This window comes from Mustelus asterias, unplaced genomic scaffold (genome assembly GCF_964213995.1).
Source record: "Mustelus asterias unplaced genomic scaffold, sMusAst1.hap1.1 HAP1_SCAFFOLD_240, whole genome shotgun sequence".
NCBI lineage: Eukaryota > Metazoa > Chordata > Chondrichthyes > Carcharhiniformes > Triakidae > Mustelus > Mustelus asterias.
Window position 1 is genome coordinate 605,985 of NW_027590212.1, and position 18,600 is coordinate 624,584.

Sequence of the window (18,600 nt, forward strand, 5' to 3'; positions counted from 1 at the left end):
CCCTGGCCAGACTCAAACTTTTACCCGCGGGGCCAGCAACACATTCGCGTCCGAACCGGCTGTCCGCCTCCTCGAGGCTTCACTCGTCTCGTTTCTGATTGGTTAACGCGGCTGTCAATCAGAGGCACCAAGGGTTTCGATTGGTTGTCATGCCTGTCAATCATTGTCCCTTAGATCCACCCATCTTGTGGCTGATTGGCCTGTTCCCTTCGCTCCTGCTTCTGATTGGCTATGTCACGTGTGATTCATAGCCCCCCCCAAGGTCCGCCTTCCTCGCTTGTGATTGGCTTTGTTGCCTTGTCTCCTGCCTCCGATTGGGTAATCCGATAGGCCCATCTTGCTGCTGATTGGCTCCTTAGCTCTCCTCTACACCGTATCTGATTGGCCTAATCGGCGATCAATCATTGTGACCCTGGGAACCGCCCACGTTTCGGTTGATTGGCCTCTTGCCTTTGCTCTCTCCGGGTTCCGATTGGTTGATAGCTCCTGTTCGGCTGTCAATCAAACTCAGTGAGTCATTGCCCCTGGGCTTCCTAAAGACATGTTGTGGAGGTGCTGGTGTTGGACTGGGGTGAACACAGTAAGAAGTCTCACAACACCAGGTTAAAGTCCAACAGGTTTATTTGGTAGCACAAGCCACTAGCTTTCGGAGCGCTGCTCCTTCATCAGGTGAGTGTGAGTTGTGTTCACAAACAGGGCACATAAAGACACAAACTCAATTTACAGAATAATGGTTGGAATGTGAGTCCTTGCAGGTAATCTTAAAGGTTACATTGTGAGTGGAGAGAGCGTTAAGCACAGGTTAAAGAGATGTGTATTGTCTCCAGACAGGACAGTTAGTGAGATTTTGCAAGTCATGGGGTTTACAGGTAGTGTGACATGAACCCAAGATCCCGGTTGAGGCCGTCCTCATGTGTGTGGAACGTGGCTATCACTCTGCTCAGTGACTCTGCGTTGTGAAGGCCATCTTGGAGAGCGTTTACCCGAAGATCAGAGGCTGAATGCCCGTGACCGCTGAAGTGTTCCCCAACAGGAAGAGAACACTCTTGCCTGGTGAAGTGGACCTCTTCACCGCACAGGACCTTCAACTGATGCTATACACTAGATACATCGATGACATTTTCTTCCTTTAGACTCATGGTGAACAATCACTGAAACAGCTATATGATGACATCAACAAGTTCCATCCCACCATCAGACTCACCATGGACTACTCTCCAGAATCGGTTGCATTCTTGGACATACGCATCTCCATCAAGGACGGTCACCTCAGCACCTCACTGTACCGCAAGCCCACAGATAACCTCACGATGCTCCACTTCTCCAGCTTCCACCCTAAACACGTTAACGAAGCCATCCCCTATGGACAAGCCCTCCGTATACACAGGATCTGCTCAGATGAGGAGGATCGCAACAGACACCGCCAGACGCTGAAAGATGCCCTCATAAGAACAGGATATGGCGCTCGACTCATCGATCGATAGTTCCAACGCGCCACAGCGAAAAATCGCACCAACCTCCTCAGAAGACAAACACAGGACACGGCAGACAAAATACCCTACATCGTCCAGTACTTCCCCGGAGCGGAGAAGCTATCACATCTTCTCCAGAGCCTTCAACATGTCATTGATGAAGACAAACATCTCACCAAGGCCATCCCCACACTCCTACTTCTTGCCTTCAAACAACCGCACAACCACAAACAGACCATTGTCCGCAGCAAACTACCCAGCCTTCAGGAGAACAGTGACCACGACACCACACAACCCTGCCACAGCAACCTCTGCAAGACGTGCCGGATCATCGACATGGATGCCATCATCTCACGTGAGAACACCATCTACCAGGTTCACGGTACATACACTTGCAACTCGACCAACGTTGTCTACCTCCATACACTGCAGGAAAGGATGCCCCGAGACATGGTACATTGGGGAGACCATGCAGATGCTACGACAACAGATGAATGAACACCGCTCGACAATCACCAGGCAAGAGTGTTCTCTTCCTGTTGGGGAACACTTCAGCAGTCACAGGCATTCGGCCTCTGATCTTCGGGTAAACGTTCTCCAAGGCAGCCTTCACGACATGCGACAGCGCAGAGTCGCTGAGCAGAGACTGATAGCCAAGTTCTGCACACATGAGGATGGCCTCAACCAGGATCTTGGGTTCATGTCATTCTATCTGTAATCCACGACTTGCCTGGGCTTGCAAAATCTCACTAACTGTCCTGGCTGGAGACAATACAAATCTCTTTAACCTGTGCTTAACCCTCTCTCCACTCACATTGTCTGTATCTTTGAGACTTGATTACCTGTAAAGACTCGCATTCCAACCATTATTTTGTAAATTGAGTTTGTGTCTTTATATACCCTGTTTATGAACAGAACTCCCACTCACCTGATGAAGGAGCAGCGCTCCGAAAGCTAGTGGCTTTTGCGACCAAATAAACCTGTTGGACTTTAACCTGGTGTTGTGAGACTTCTTACTGCACTCTTAAAGCGCCATATTCTCCTCTTAAAGGGACAGCTCCCTCCAGGGGAACACATTTCAATAACTGCTGCTTTAATACTAACTTATATTTCTTCTCCCATTGCTCTTCTCTGTTGTATATCATTCCAAACATTTAAAATCCAGATGTGTAATTTAAAAGAGACTTATATTGGGCACATTTCCCAACACCAAGTCTCACTTTCCACCGAGGAGGAGGCCATTCGGTCCCTCGAGTCTGTTCCATCATTCAGCTAATTCATGACTGATCTGGGTCACCTACCTTGAATCTGTTAATACCCTTTGCCTGGAGAAAATTAATCAGCCACAGTGAGGCCAGCACTGGATGAGGCTGGGAGCCGTACATCTCCCTTTGGAACGCTCCACCCCACTGTGGACTGTGGATGCTCACTCGATGAGCATAGTCCAGGCAGAAATCAATAGGACTTTGGGTGCCAAAGGAGGTGGGGAGAATGCAGGGAGGTGGAGTTGAGGTAGATGATTAGTCATGATCTTATTGAATGGCAGGACAGGCTTGAGGGGCCGAATGGTCTACACTAGCTCCGATTGAGAGAGCTGTATGCCCTTGAAGAAGTGAAACCAATCAAGGCACTGTTTTGTTTTTAAATCTTTTTGAGTCCAAAGTGACTGAATTATTCTGCCACCTTGTCTCTGTCACTTCTCTGGGCTAATCCCATGATCCAGGAATGTCTCCTTTGGTTAATGTTGTCCCTTGTACTTCTACCTGACAGGGGAGTTGGCACTTCCTCCACAGCAGATATGGCGGATTGGCAGTCACACTTTCGGAATGAAGATGAGGAGGATCCAGAGGAAGCAGAGGAAAACGAAGGGAGGTCTCCCCTCAACCTCCTCCGCGCCAGAGAGAACAGCCCTAGCTCCCTCAACCTTTCCTCATAAGACCTACCCTCCAAATCAGGCAGCTTCCTGGTAAATCTCCTTTGCACTCTTTCCAGCTCTTCCACATTCTTCTTATCGTGAGGTGACCAGAACTGCACACAATATTCCAAATGTGGTCTCACCAAGGTCCTGTACAGTTGCAGCATAACCCCACGGCTCTTAAACTCCAACCCCCTGTTAATAAACGCTAACACACTATAGGCCTTCTTCACAGCTCTATCCACTTGAGAGGCAACCTTCAGAGATCTGTGGATATGAACCCCAAGATCCCTCTGTTCCTCCACAGTCTTCAGAACCCTACCTTTGACCTGATGGGCCAAATGGCCTCCTTCTGCACTGTAGGATTCTACGATTCTAACATGCTGTACACCTCTAGATAATAAGAACATTCGAGGCTGATGAGACGGGTTTTTGATAGGAGAGGGAAACAGGCAGGGAAGTGGAGTTAAGGCCACAATCATATCAGCCGTGATCTCATTGAATGGTGGAGCATTCCTGTTCCTATTTATTATGTTTAAGTACAACACACTGCGCACGTTTTGATAATTCTAACCCTGACCTGAAACCATAGCCTCAATGAGTGACAGAACAGTACTCACCAGTGCTTCCCCCAGATGTTATATAGGGTGGCACAGTGGTTAGCACTACTGCCTTACAGCGCCAGGGATCCATGTTTGACTCTCGGCTTGGGTGACTGTGCGGAGTCTGCACATTCTCCCCGTGTCTGTGTGGGTTTCCTCCAGGTGCTCCAGTTTCCTCCGGAAAGATGTGCTGGTTAGGTGCATTGGTCCTCTGGTTCTTGATCCTTCCACCAATGGGAACAGTTTCTCCCTCTTGACTCTGTCCAGATCCCTCGTGATTTTGAACTTTTCCAAGGAAAACAGTTCCAACTTCTCCAATCTATCCACATAACTGAAGTCCCTCATCCCTGGAACCACCTGGACCTTTTCTGAAGCCGTCATATCTTTCCTAAATTGCAATCTCCAGAATTGGACGCAATACTCCAGTTGATGCTGGACCAGTGTTTTGTAAAAATTCATTTTCACTCCCTTGCTGTTGTACTCTGTGCTGTTATTTATAAAGACCAAGATCCCATGTGCCTTTTTATCCACTTTCTCAACTTGTCCTGCCACCTTCAGTGATTTATGCACATATACACCCAGGTCTCTCTGCTCCAGCACCCACTTTAGAATTGTTTGTTTTATTTTATATTGTGTCCTATGCATTCTTCCAACCAAAATGAATCAGAAAGAGGCTATTCGGCCCATCGAGTCTGCACCGACCACAATCCCACCCAGGCCCTACCCCCATATCCCTACATATTTACCCTCTAATCCCTCTAACCCCTCTAGTTTGCCAAATACTAACGATAGAGGGTTGGCAGCAGGAGAAATACTTAATACAATTAATGTTACCAGAGAGGCAGTGCTGGGTAGACTAATGGGACTGAAGGTGGACATGTCCCCGGGTCCGGATGGAATGCATCCCAGGGTATTGAAAGAAATGTCAGAGGTAATAGTGGATGCGTTAGTGATTATTTATCAAAACTCGTTGCATTCTGGGGTAGTGCCGGTTGATTGGAAAACGGCTAATGTTACGCCGCTGTTTAAAAAAGGAAGGAGACAAAAGGCGGGTAACTATAGGCCGGTCAGCTTAACGTCTGTAGTAGGGAAAATGCTGGAATCCATTATTAAAGAGGAGATAGCAGGGCATCTGGATAGAAATGGTTCGATCAATCAGACGCAGCATGGATTCATGAGGGGAAAGTCGTGCTTGACGAACATGTTGGATTTTTATGAAGATGTGACTAGGGCGGTTGATGGAGGAGAACCGGTGGATGCGGTGTTTTTGGATTTCCAAAAGGCGTTTGATAAGGTGCCCCATAAAAGGCTGCTGAAGAAGATTAGGGCACACGGAGTTGGGGGTAGTGTGTTAAAGTGGATTGGGGACTGGCTATCCGACAGGAAGCAAAGAGTCGGAATAAATGGGTGTTTTTCCGGTTGGAGGAAGGTAACTAGTGGCGTGCCGCAGGGATCGGTACTCGGGCCGCAACTGTTTACCATTTATATAGATGATCTGGAGGAGGGGACGGAGTGTAGGGTAACAAAGTTTGCAGACGACACAAAGATAAGTGGAAAAGTGAATCGTGTGGAGGACGGAGAAGATCTGCAGAGAGATTTGGACAGGCTGAGTGAGTGGGCGAGGATATGGCAAATGGAGTATAACGTTGAGAAATGCGAGGTTATACACTTTGGAGGAAATAATAACAAATGGGATTACTATCTCAATGGAAACAAATTAAAACATGCTACCGTGCAAAGGGACCTGGGGGTCCTTGTGCATGAGACGCAAAAGCCCAGTCTGCAGGTACAACAGGTGATCAAGAAGGCAAATGGGATGTTGGCCTATATTGCGAGGGGGATAGAATATAAAAGCAGGGATGTCTTGATGCACCTGTACAGGGCATTGGTGAGGCCGCAGCTGGAATACTGTGTGCAGTATTGGTCCCCTTATATGAGGAAGGATATATTGGCATTGGAGGGAGTGCAGAGAAGGTTCACCAGGTTGATACCGGAGATGAGGGGTTTGGATTATGAGGAGAGGCTGAGGAGATTGGGTTTGTACTCGTTGGAGTTTAGAAGGATGAGGGGGGATCTTATGGAGACTTATAAGATAATGCGGGGGCTGGATAGGGTGGAGGCGGAGAGATTCTTTCCACTTAGTAAGGAAGTTAAAACTAGAGGTCACAGCCTCAAAATAAAGGGGGGTCGGTTTAAGACAGAGTTGAGGAGGAACTTCTTCTCCCAGAGGGTGGTGAATCTCTGGAATTCTCTGCCCACTGAGGTGGTGGAGGCTACCTCGCTGAATATGTTTAAAGCGCGGATGGATGGATTCCTGATCGGTAAGGGAATTAAGGGTTATGGGGATCAGGCGGGTAAGTGGTACTGATCCACGTCAGATCAGCCATGATCTTATTGAATGGCGGGGCAGGCTCGAGGGGCTAGATGGCCTACTCCTGCTCCTATTTCTTATGTTCTAACCTACGCATCTCAGGACACTAAGGGCAATTTTTAGCATGGCCAATCAACCTAACCCGCACATCTTTGGACTGTGGGAGGAAACCGGAGCACCCGGAGGAAACCCACGCAGACACGAGGAGAATGTGCAAACTCCACACAGACCGTGACCCAAGCCGGGAATCGAACCCAGGTCCCTGGAGCTGTGAAGCAACAGTGCTAACCACTGTGCTAGCGTGCCGAATCATTTTGCGTTTCTCAGCATTACATTTAATCTGATACTTGTCCATTCCATCAGCCCCGTCTTTGTCCTCTTCAAGTTTAACACTATCTCTCTGACAGTTCACAGTCCTTCCAAGTCTTTCTTAATTCAATTTTTGCAAACACATTTCCAGCTTCATGACAGGTGGCACAGTGAAGGTATTCCTCCCATGTGACTCAGCCACAACTTCAGAAAGATCTGAATCCTTTCTCTCTCCACAGACACTGCCAGACCTGCTGATTTTTTCCAGCATTTTCCATTTTTATTTCAGATTTCCAGCATCCCCAGTTATTTGATTTTATTAGATGAGTAAAACGCTATCATTAAGAAACCCACCAACGCCTCTATTTTCTGAGGAGACTAAGGAAATACAACTGGAAGAATGCTTTCGATGATGCATCTGTAGGTGTTGGTGAGAGTCGTATGTCCGCAGATAGAAAGCATCCTTTCTGGTTGTATCACAGCTTGGTATGGGCTCCTGCTCTGCCCAAAACCGCAAGGAACTACAAAAGGTCGTGAAGGTAGCCCAATCCATCACACAAACCAGCCTCCCATCCATTGACTCTGTCTACACTTCCCGCTGCCTTGGCAAAGCAGCCAGCATAATTAAGGACCCCACGCACCCCGGACATTCTCTCTTCCACCTTCTCCCATCGGGAAAAAGATGCAAAAGTCTGAGATCATAGTACCAACCGACTCAAAAACAGTTTCTTAGAATCATAGAATCCTACAGTGCAGGAGGAGGCCATTTGGCCCATCGAGCCCGCACCGCCAACTATCCCACCCAGTCCCTATCCGCGTAACCCCACATATTTACCCTGCTAATCCCCCTGACACTAAGGGACAATTTAGTATAGCCAATTAACCTAACCTGCACATCATTGGACTGTGGGAGGAAACCCACGCAGACAGGGGGAAAATGTGCAGACTCCACACAGACTTTCACCCAAGCCGGGAATTGAACCCGGGTCCCTGGCGCTGTGAGGCAGCAGTGCTAATCACTGTGCCACCGTGCACCCCTGCTACCATCAGACTTTTGAATGGACCTACCTCGCATTAAGTTGATCTTTCTCTACACCCGAGCTCTGACGAACACTACATTCTGCACTCTCTCCTTTCCTTCTCTGTGAATGGTATATTTTGTCTATATAGCGTGCAAGAAACTATACTTTTCACTGTATACTAATCCACGTGACAATAAATCAAATCAAACCAGGGTGACACCCCCCCCCACCAACCCCTGCAGTCTTTCCGGGGCCTTCTCTGAGTGATGTCACTGCGGTTCTAGCAGTTAGAAGGTCGTTGAGCCACAGCTATCGATTTTTTTTTACAAAAGAGAATGTATTACATCCACTCACAGAGATGTCCAGCTGTTACAAACACCATAAATCCCTCCTAATACAAAGAAGCGTGTAGTGGTTGGAGAATGATCACAAGCTGCGATTACTCGGTTTTGTCACCGGCCGCTCTTTTCTATCAGTTAAGGTTGTGACGTGTTGATTTATGTTTCAGAGGACATTCGATACGCAGGCAGGGATAGCTTAGTCTTCCTCATCGATGCCTCGGAGGCCATGTTTGAAATGAATGGTGAGGCCACTTCAGCATTCGACATGACTATTCAGGTAAGAGGCGACCAGTGACAGTGCTGTAGGTGACAGTCGTTAAGTATGTTCAGGGCTGAGGTAGACAGATTTTTAATCAGTCAGGGAATCGAGGGTCTTGGGGATAAGGCGGGAAAGTGGAGTTGAGGATTATCACATCAGTCATGATCTCATTGAATGGTGGAACAGACTCAATGGGCTGAATGGCCTCCTTCTGTTCCTATGCCTGATACTCTAATGGTCCTATAAAACCAGACGTCTGTCTCTCCCTCACATCTCTGAGAGACACACACACACAGTCCCTCTTCTTGAAAACATTCAAGGCACATTTTTACCTCAAAAAAGGTTTTTGAAATTTGTCCTGATGTTTTTCAAAAATACTGTGAAGAAAATCTACCGTGCAAAAGGGACAGCACGGTGGCACAGTGGTTAGCACTGCTGCTTCACAGTGCCAGGGACCCAGGTTTGATTCCTGGCTTGGGTCACTGTCTGTGTGGAGTTTGCATGTTCTCCCTGTGTCTGCGTGTGCTGAGTGTTTTAAGAACATAAGAAATAGGAGCAGGAGAAGGCCATCTAGCCCCTCAAGCCTGCCCCGCCATTCAGTAAGATCATGGCTGATCTGATAGTAGTTTAGTTCCACTGACCCGCCCACTCCCCATAACCCTTAATTCCCTTATTGATCAGAAATCTATCTACCTGTGACTTAAACATATTTAATGAGGTAGCCTCCACTGCTTCAATGGGCAGAGATTCCCTACCCTCTGAGAGAAGAAGTTCCTCCTCAACTCTGTCCTAAACTGACTCCCCCTTATTTTGAGGCTGTGTCCTCTAGTTCTTGTTTCCTTTCTAAGTGGAAAGAATCTCTCTGCCTCTACCCTCTCTAGCCCCTTCATTATCTTATATGACTCTATAAGATCTCCCCTCAGCCTTCTAAACTCCAACGAGTACAGGCCCAATCTACTCAATCTCTCCTCATAAGCTAACCCCCTCATCTCCGGTATCAACCTGGTCAACCTTCTCTGTACTCCCTCCAAGGCCAATACATCCTTCCGCAAAGGTCGGTTGATAGTGCTGCTGACTGATTAGACTCTCTCTACTTGCAGTGTGTCCACAGGGTTTACACCAGTAAGATTATTAGCAGCGACCGTGACCTTCTGGCTGTCGTGTTCTTCGGGACTCAGAAGCACAAGAACTCTGTTGACTTCAAGCATGTTTATGTCCTCCACGACTTGGACACACCAGGCAAGTTTATCCCCCAGATCTGGAGCAAGTCCGTTTAAACTCGGTGTGGGGTATGTCCCTCCCTTGGGACTCTGCTCTGTGCAAGTTGTGGTGTAGGTACGCAGCTGGGAGCAGTAAAGTGACAATAACCAGGCAATCTGATTCAGTGATGTTGATTGAGAAGTAACGATTGGCCGGAATACTGGGAATACACTTCAGAAGTATTGACTGTAAAGCGTTTTGGGACATCTGGGATTGGGAAAGGCGCTATATCAATGCAATTGGTGCCTTTCGGTTGCACTTTTCACATTTACCCACCGTCTTCTCATGGGATCACTGATATGAAGAGCAGGCAACAGGCATGATGGACTGAATGGCCTCCTCATCATAGAATCCTACAGTGCAGAAAGAGGCCATTTGAGCCAGTACTGACAACAATCCCAGGCCCTATCCCCGCAACCCCATGTCTTTACCCTGCTAATCCCCTGACACTAAGGGTTAATTTAGCATGGCCATTCCACCTAACTGTACGTCTTTCAGACTGTGGGAGGAAACCAGAGCACCCAGAAGAAACCCACGGGGAGAATGTGCAGACTCCACGCAGACAATGACCTGAGGTCGGAATTGAACCCGGGCCCCTGGCGCAGTGAGACGGCAGTGCTAACCACTGTGCCACCCGTGCCACCATGTATGTAAAATTCTATATTTCCTTGATCCCATTTCCTTTGTCCCTCTGTCCAGTTGGGTTAACATCCTTTCTGCCTCAACCACAAAACTTGAAAATAAATTTCACATGTTTACAACTCACAATTCTCCAGGACTTGTCTGGACCACAGGAACAGAATGAACATTCTGCTAATAAGAATAGTCTATTTGAAACTCCAGATTTAACGCCCATTCTTGGACCTAATTGCTATATTTACCGCAATCTCAGCCCGTCCAGAGCCGCTAAGCGGACAGCTCAAGTCCAGATGAGATTCTGTTTCCATGGAGCAGAACATGTGTCTCCTCGAGCCCACTTCCACTGGAGGTGTGGGGAACTCTGGCTGGCATAAAGAACAAAGAACAATACAGCACAGGAACAGGCCCTTCGGCCCTCCAAGCCCGCGCCGCTCCCTGGTCCAAACTAGACCATTCTTTTGTATCCCTCCATTCCCACTCCGTTCATATGGCTGTCTAGATAAGTCTTAAACGTTCCCAGTGTGTCCGCCTCCACCACCTTGCCTGGCAGCGCATTCCAGGCCCCCACCACCCTCTGTGTAAAATATGTCCGTCTGATATCTGTGGCATGAGGCACCATTTTGCAGGACAGCTCAGACTGAGGTTCAAAACGCACAAGTCCTTGGATGCACTGTTTTGAGGTCCTGGTGGAATAGAAATATTGTGGTTACAAATTGTGGTGAACCATCGTTGGTTCCCATTGGATACTGCTGAGCCGGGGCTGGCCAGGACTACAAGGATGTACATATGTTACTGTTGGATTGTGCTATTGTTGCTGTTGGGTTAGGGTGGGGTTGTTACACCTTTGTATTGTAGTGTTGTGGCACATCCCAGTTGGGCTCCGCCTCCTGGGAGAGGTATAAGAGTCCCTGCTCTGGCCGGGACCCCTTCAGTCTGGGATAGTGTATATAAGTTCTGGTAGCTTCATTAACAGTAAATAAAAGCCTTTCATTTACTGAGCTTCAAGCCTCGTGTCTGAATAGCGCATCAATTTTATTTACTGTCGTTAAACTCTCGTCGAAAAAAAAAGAGAGAGAGTATGGAGCAAATTCTCAAGCCGGAACGCCTTACGCTAGATCCACGTGCGGTGGGCGCTTCTAACACCTTCGACCACTGGCTGAAGTGTTTCGAAGACTACTTGGCAGCCTCCGCAGCGGTCACCACAGATGATGACAGACTCCGGGTCCTCCATGCGAGGGTAAGCGACACTGTCTACCTCGCGATCCGTGCGGCCACTAATTACCCTAAGGCCCTCGAGCTTCTAAAGAAGCGCGATACCAAACCACCTAACGAGATACACGCTCGTTACCTCCTACCCACTCGACGACGGCAGTCTGGCGAAACGATGGAGGACTATGCCAATGAGCTCCTACAGCTAGCCAGGGGCTGTGACTGCAAAGCTGTGTCGGCTGAGCAGAGCATGAACGACCTCACCCGAGATGCGTTTGTGGCCGGGGTCGGATCGTCGTACATTCGACTTAAACTGTTGGAGAAGGGTAACCTTAATCTTACCCAGGCCATCGAGTTAGCAGAGATGCTCGAGTCGGCTTCAAAGAGCTTAGTTTTATATCCGGAGGACCACGTGGAGACAACGTGGCAGGAGCAGTCGCAAATCCCTCCTCGTCCCTCGGGTTCGAAATGCTGTGTAATGGCGTGCTCCCATTCGGGCCAGACGACGGCTGCAGCCCCGTGCGGCCCGCGGTGCTACTTCTGTGGAGGAGCGAAGCATATCCGGCAAAAGTGTCCCGCTAAAGCTGTATTGTGTACCGCATGCGGTAAAAAAGGGCATTATGCAAAAGTGTGCCAATCTAAACCCAGGAACGGCAGTGCGGCCTGCGATTCTTCAGAGCTTGGGTCATCATCGTCGAAGTTGTCGCGGGGTTCGTCCACGTGCGAGACCAGGACGACGCCATTACGGTCGACGGAGTCGGAGGAGTATGACCACCAGGGGTCGCTGAGTTTGGCGCCCTCACCCACGTGCGATTCATGGGAGCAGCCATGTTGGTCGACACTGACCACGAACGACCAGCAGGGGTCCTCCGCATCGATTTCAGCTGCCTGCAGTGGCGTTCATGAACCAACGGTGGCGTCGATCATCCTGGACCAGGCCAAGCCTCATAGACTCGACCGTTCTATGATGAATATCCAGGTAAATAATCATGTGATTTATTGTCTGTTTGACAGCAGGAGCACTGAGAGCCTTATCCACCCAGACACTGTGAAGCGGTGTGGACTCCAGATTCAACCTGCCAAACAGACAATCTCTATGGCATCGAGGTCCCGGTCTGTTGCCGTGCTAGGGAGTTGCGTGGTAACCTTGAAAGTACAAGGCACAGTTTACGAGCGCTTCAAGCTCCTTGTGTTGCCGTATCTTTGCGCGCCAATACTTCTCGGACTAAACTTCATGGTCCACTTGAGGAGTGTAATCCTACAGTACGGTGGGCCACTCCCTTCACTGGCAGTGGGAAAACAGCAGCAGCCTCCAAATTGCCCAACGCGCCCCGCCTGTAGCCTCTCGACGCTGAAGATCACCACACCCTCCTTGTTTCAGAATCTTGTGCCAGGCTGCAAGCCCATCGCGACTAAAAGTAGGCGTGACAGCACTGAGGATCGGATCTTCATTAGATCTGAGGTTCAGCGGCTCCTCAAAGAAAGGATCATACAACCCAGTGTTAGTCCGTGGTGAGCACAGGTCGTGGTGGTCAAGAGCGGGAACAAACCCCGGATGGTCATTGACTACAGTCAGACCATTAACCGATATTCGCAGCTGGATGCGTATCCCCCTCCGCGCATATCTGATATGGTCAATCAGATTGCGCAGTACCGGGTGTTCTCCACCATAGACCTCAAGTCTGCCTACCACCAACTCCCCATTCGCCCAGAGGACCGACAATACACGGCTTTTGAGGCGGATGGTCGCTTGTATCATTTTCTCAGGGTTCCCTTTGGTGTCACCAATGGGGTCTCCGTCTTCCAGCGTGCTATGGACCGAATGGTGGACCAGAACAGGCTGCGGGCTACCTTCCCGTACCTGGATAATGTCACCATCTGCGGCCATGACCAGCAGGACCACGACACAAACCTCCTGAACTTCTTACGCACTGCATCTCGCCTGAACTTGACCTACAACGGGGAGAAGTGTGTGTTTCGTACGCGCCGTTTAGCCATCCTAGGATACGTGGTGGAAAACGGGGTCATTGGCCCTGATCCAGACCGTATGCGCCCCCTTGCTGAACTTCCCTTACCTACTAGTGCAAAAGCACTGAGAAGATGCTTAGGCTTCTTCTCTTATTATGCGCATTGGGTTCCCAACTACGCGGACAAAGCCCGTCTGCTCATTAAGTCCACGACTTTTCCCCTAACGCCAGAGGCCCGATTGGCCTTCGATAAATTGAAAGCCGACATCGCGAAAGCTACGATGCACGCGGTAGACGAGTCCATCCCCTTTCAGGTGGAAAGCGATGCATCTGATTTCGCCCTGGCCGCCACACATAACCAGGCGGGCAGGCCCGTCGCATTTTTTTCCCGCACCCTCCAAGGCCCCGAAATTCGGCATTCAGCGGTGGAAAAGGAGGCCCAGGCCATTGTGGAGGCCGTCAGACACTGGCGCCATTACTTGGCGGGAAAACAGTTCACCCTGATCACGGACCAGCGGTCCGTGGCGTTCATGTTTAACAACACGCAGAGGAGCACGATCAAAAATGAAAAGATCTTGCGGTGGAGAATTGAACTCTCCACCTATAACTACGATATCATGTATCGTCCAGGGAAACTCAATGAGCTCTCGGATGCCCTCTCGCGTGGAACATGTGCTAGTATTCAGGAGGACCGTTTGCACGCCCTCCATAATGATCTGTGCCATCCTGGGGTCACTCGGCTCTACCACTTTGTAAAAGCCCGCAACCTGCCTTACTCAGTGGAGGACGTCAGGTCGGTAACAAGGAGCTGTCGGATTTGCGCGGAATGCAAACCGCACTTTTACCGACCTGACCGGGCACATTTAGTCAAGGCCACTCGTCCCTTCGAGAGACTGAGTGTTGATTTTAAGGGCCCCCTTCCCTCAACAGATCGGAACGTGTACTTTCTCAATATCATCGATGAGTACTCTCGGTTCCCTTTTGTTGTTCCCTGCTCGGATACATCCGCTGCCACGGTGATCAAGGCATTCCGTGATCTTTTTACCCTGTTCGGGTACCCCAGCTACATCCATAGCGACAGGGGCACGTCGTTCATGAGCGATGACTTGAGGCAATTCCTGCTCTCATACGGGATTGCCTCTAGGAGGACCACGAGTTACAACCCTAGGGGTAACGGACAGGTGGAACGTGAGAATGCTACAGTCTGGAAGGCTGTCTTACTGGCGTTGAAGTGCAAAGGTCTTCCAGTCTCCCGTTGGCAAGAGGTGCTCCCTGATGCGCTCCATTCTATTCGCTCCCTCCTGTGTACGGCAACCAATGCTACTCCCCACGAGAGGATGTTCTCATTCCCTCGGAAGTCTTCCTCGGGGACCTCATTACCGTCTTGGTTGACGTACTCAGGACCCGTCCTCCTGCGGCGACATGTAAGGGCCCGCAAGTCTGACCCGTTGGTCGAACAGGTCCATCTCCTCCACGCCAACCCTCAGTATGCCTATGTGGCATACCCTGACGGGCGAGAGGACACGGTCTCGATCCGAGACCTGGCGCCAGCAGGGGACGTAGCAACCCCTGTCGCTCCCATACCCCCAGTAACAAACCCATTATCTCTTATTTCTTCCCCGGGCACGGCGCGGGCAGCATCGGGACCATTGCTTAACCATTTTACTCCCATGTACAGCTTGCCTGTGCCCAGAGGTTGGTCGCCACCGCAGGGCGTGTCAGGATCCCCTGGACTACCGTCACCTCAGGGTCAACCGGCCTGTGAGTCCGTGGAAGAACAGCTGGACGCCGTTTTGGGGAGAACGCCACCGCAAGTGCCTACTCCGGTGTCACCGCCGGTATTGAGGAGGTCACAACAACGGTGCGGTCCCCCTGACCGTCTGAACTTATGGACTGCTGACATTTTATTCTGGGTTTTTTGTACCCCGCCGGCCTTTGTTTTCAAAGGAGGGGTGAATGTGGTGAACGATCGTTGGTTCCCACTGGATAGTGCTGAGCCAGGGGCTGGCCAGGACTACAAGGATGTACATATGTTACTGTTGGATTGTGCTATTGTTGCTGTTGGGTTAGGGTGGGGTTGTTACACCTTTGTATTGTAGTGTTGTGGCACATCCCAGTCGGGCTCTGCCTCCTGGGAGAGGTATAAGAGTCCCTGCTCTGGCCGGGACCCCTTCAGTCTGGGATAGTGTATATAAGTTCTGGTAGTTTCATTAACAGTAAATAAAAGCCTTTCATTTACTGAGCTTCAAGCCTCGTGTCTGAATAGCGCATCACAAATGCAGGTCAGATGCTGGGAACTCTGCGGGGAGTAACTCACCTTCTGACTCCCCCAATATCTGTCCACCATCTACAGGGCACAAGTCAGGAGTGTAATGGAATACTCCCCACTTGCCCGGATGAGTGCGGCTCCAACTTCACGCAAGAAACTCGACACCATCCAGGACAAAGCGGTCCACTTGATTGGCATCACATCTACCACCTTCAACACTCTCACTCTCCTCCACCGAGTGGCAGCCGTGTGTACCATCTGTAAGATGCTCTGCAGCAACTCACCTAAGGCTCCTTCAACAGGATAAAGTAGACGTGGAGCGGATGCTTCTGCTGGTGGGGCATTCGAGGACGAGAGGTCATAGTCTTAGGATAAGGGGAAGCAAATTTAAAACAGAGTTGAGGAGAAACTACTTCTCCCAAAGGCTTGTGAAACTCTGGAATTCGCTGCCCCAAAGTGCAGCGGATGCTGGAACAGTGAGTAAAATTAAGGAGGAGTTAGACTGATTTTTTAATTGGTAATGGGTTGAAAGGTTATGGGGAGAAGGCAGGAAAATGGGGATGAGGAGCATATCAGCCATGATTGAATGGCGGAGCAGACCCGATGGGCCAAATGGCCTAATTCTGCTCCTATATCTTATCAACTTATGAACAGCACCTTCCAAACCCATGACTTCTACCATCTAGAAGGAAAAAGGCAGCACATATCTTGGCACTCCGCCACCTGCAAGTTCCTCTCCAAGCCACTCACCATCCTGACTTGGAAATATATCAGCTGTTCCTTCACTGTCACTGGGTCAAAATCCTGGAAGTCCCTCCCTAACAGCACTGTGGGTGTGCCTACACCACAGGGACTGCAGCGGTTCAAGATGGCGGCTCACCACCTACTTTCTCGAGGGCAATAAGAGATGGTCTAGCCAGCAACGCCCACATCCTATAAAAGAAAAATTAAAAAGCCAAGAGGAGGAGAGTTCTAACCCCAGGATCCTTAAGTTTGAAAGTGTAAGAGCAGGTTTCTGAGGCCTCTGTCCCTAATAGGTCATCATCCTGTATCGATGTAAAAAGAACATGGGCCATTTCCTGTTTTTTATTCATTTGTGGGACACGGGCGTCGCTGGCTGGCCAGCATTTATTGCCCATCCCTAGTTGCCCTTGGAGGGCAGTTGAGAGTCAACCACATTGCTGTGGATCTGGAGTCACATGTAGGCCAGACCAGGTAAGGAAGGCAAATTTCCTTCCCTAAAGGACATTAGTGAACCAGATGGGTTTTTCTGACAATCGACCATGGTTCATGGTCATCAGTGGATTCTTAATTGCAGATTTTTTAAAAATTGAATTCAAATTCCACCGTCTGCTGTGGCGCCATTCGAACCCGGGTCCCCGGAACATTAGCTGAGTTTCTGGGTTAATAGTCTAGCGATAATACCACTGGGCCATCGCCTCCCCTGGTGTGTTTAATAGATTGATGTTCGAATCTGACTCTCTCTGTCTGGGCTCAGGTGCTAAGCGAGTACTGGAGTTGGACCAGTATGAGGGGGAGAAGGGGAACAAGTCCTTCAAGAAGAACATAGGCCACAGTACCGATGACTCGTTGAGCGATGCTCTCTGGGTCTGCTCCAATCTCTTCAGTGACGTCACGCTGAAACTGAGCCACAAGCGCATCATGCTGTTCACCAACAATGACAACCCACATGCTAAAGACAGCTCCAAAGCACGACTGACCAGAACAAAGGCCAATGACCTGCGAGAGACAGGTCGGCAAACCACTGTTACCATCAAGCCTTTGTCAGCGACTGGTTCAAAGATGTTGAATCACAAAGTCCTCACTTAAGATTGCAGTTGCATTGCCATGAAGTGCAACTTCATGTGAAACAACTTTAAACAAATCAGGTTTTCCCATTAAAACCAATGTGAAAGCTGTCTTTAGAGTCTGTAGGACATTTCTCAACATGATAACCTGCGAGTGAAAATATTTAACGTTGCTGAATTACTATAGCGGTCGATGGAACAACTTTTGAAATGAAATCAATTTAAAGATATAAATATACTTTGCTCCGGTTTTCTGCCCATCATGCTTGCCGAATCTCCCACGTGCCACACATTCCACTCGCTGACCCTCCCTGTCGTTGCCCCTCCAGCTCCCCGCCTCTTCCACTCCCTCACCTTTCCTCTTGCTACCAGCCCTCTGGCTTATGGCTGCCGCCCCCCCCCCCCCCCGATCCTTGACCCTCTGGGTCACTGCAGACCCTCTTCCTCAGCTTGTCACCTGAGAGCAGAGATTTCAGAGGGTTATCGGACTGGGGTGCAGGTCGCAGAGACGGGGAGGGCTGAGGCAATGGATGGATTTGACAAGATTGAAAATAGTGCTTCGCACAAAATTGGAGCGTAAGTAGGCCATTCGGCCCCTCCCGCCTGCTGTGCCGTTCAATGAGATCATGCCTTGTACGTTTGTGTTTCAAATTCCACATTCCTATCTACCCACAATAATCTTTGATTCCCTCGCCGAACAAGAATCTCTCTACCTCTGCCTTAAAGATATTCAGTGACCCCCCCCCATTGCCTTCTGAGACAGAGGCCGGAATTTTACCGGCACGCCTGCCCTGATTCCAGGGATGGGTGAGGCTCGGAGAACGGCATTCTCCGTTAGTCTCGGGCGGGATCGTACGAACCTCGAGCGGACGTGCCAGTAAATTCCGGCCAGAGAGTTCCAAAGTCATGCAACCCTCTGAAAGAAAAAAATTCTCACCACCTCTGTCCTAAAAGGGCGACCACTAATTTTAAAACTGTGCCCGCTCGGTCTGAACTCTCCCACAAGAAGAAACATCCTTTCCATGCCCACCTTGTCCAGACCGTTCAGGATCTTAGTTACTTCAATCAAGTCACCCCTCACCCTTCTAAACTTCAGTGGAAACAAGCCCAGTCTGCCCAACCTTTCCCCATAAGATAAACCGCTCGTTCCAGCTATC

At 49.6% G+C, this 18,600-nt stretch overlaps 2 protein-coding genes across 4 annotated transcripts in view; one reads left to right on the plus strand and one right to left on the minus strand.

Moving 5' to 3' along the window:
* LOC144485846 (X-ray repair cross-complementing protein 6-like) overlaps positions 1-90 on the minus strand; it is a 97,301-nt gene extending 97,211 nt beyond the window's left edge. Inside the window, exon 1 of one of the 3 annotated variants that reach the window (XM_078203920.1) lies at positions 25-90. In XM_078203920.1, the coding sequence (XP_078060046.1) occupies positions 25-44 (20 nt within the window). In that variant the 5' untranslated portion in view covers positions 45-90. The remainder of the gene's footprint in view (positions 1-24) is intronic. The other 2 variants (XM_078203919.1, XM_078203921.1) reach the window with 2 other exon arrangements.
* Positions 91-3,298: 3,208 nt separating this feature from the next.
* LOC144485845 (X-ray repair cross-complementing protein 5-like) overlaps positions 3,299-18,600 on the plus strand; it is a 32,314-nt gene continuing 17,012 nt past the window's right edge. Inside the window, exons 1-4 of the mRNA XM_078203918.1 lie at positions 3,299-3,344; positions 8,200-8,309; positions 9,392-9,530; positions 17,134-17,388. Coding sequence (XP_078060044.1) covers positions 3,299-3,344; positions 8,200-8,309; positions 9,392-9,530; positions 17,134-17,388 — 550 coding nt within the window. The remainder of the gene's footprint in view (positions 3,345-8,199; positions 8,310-9,391; positions 9,531-17,133; positions 17,389-18,600) is intronic.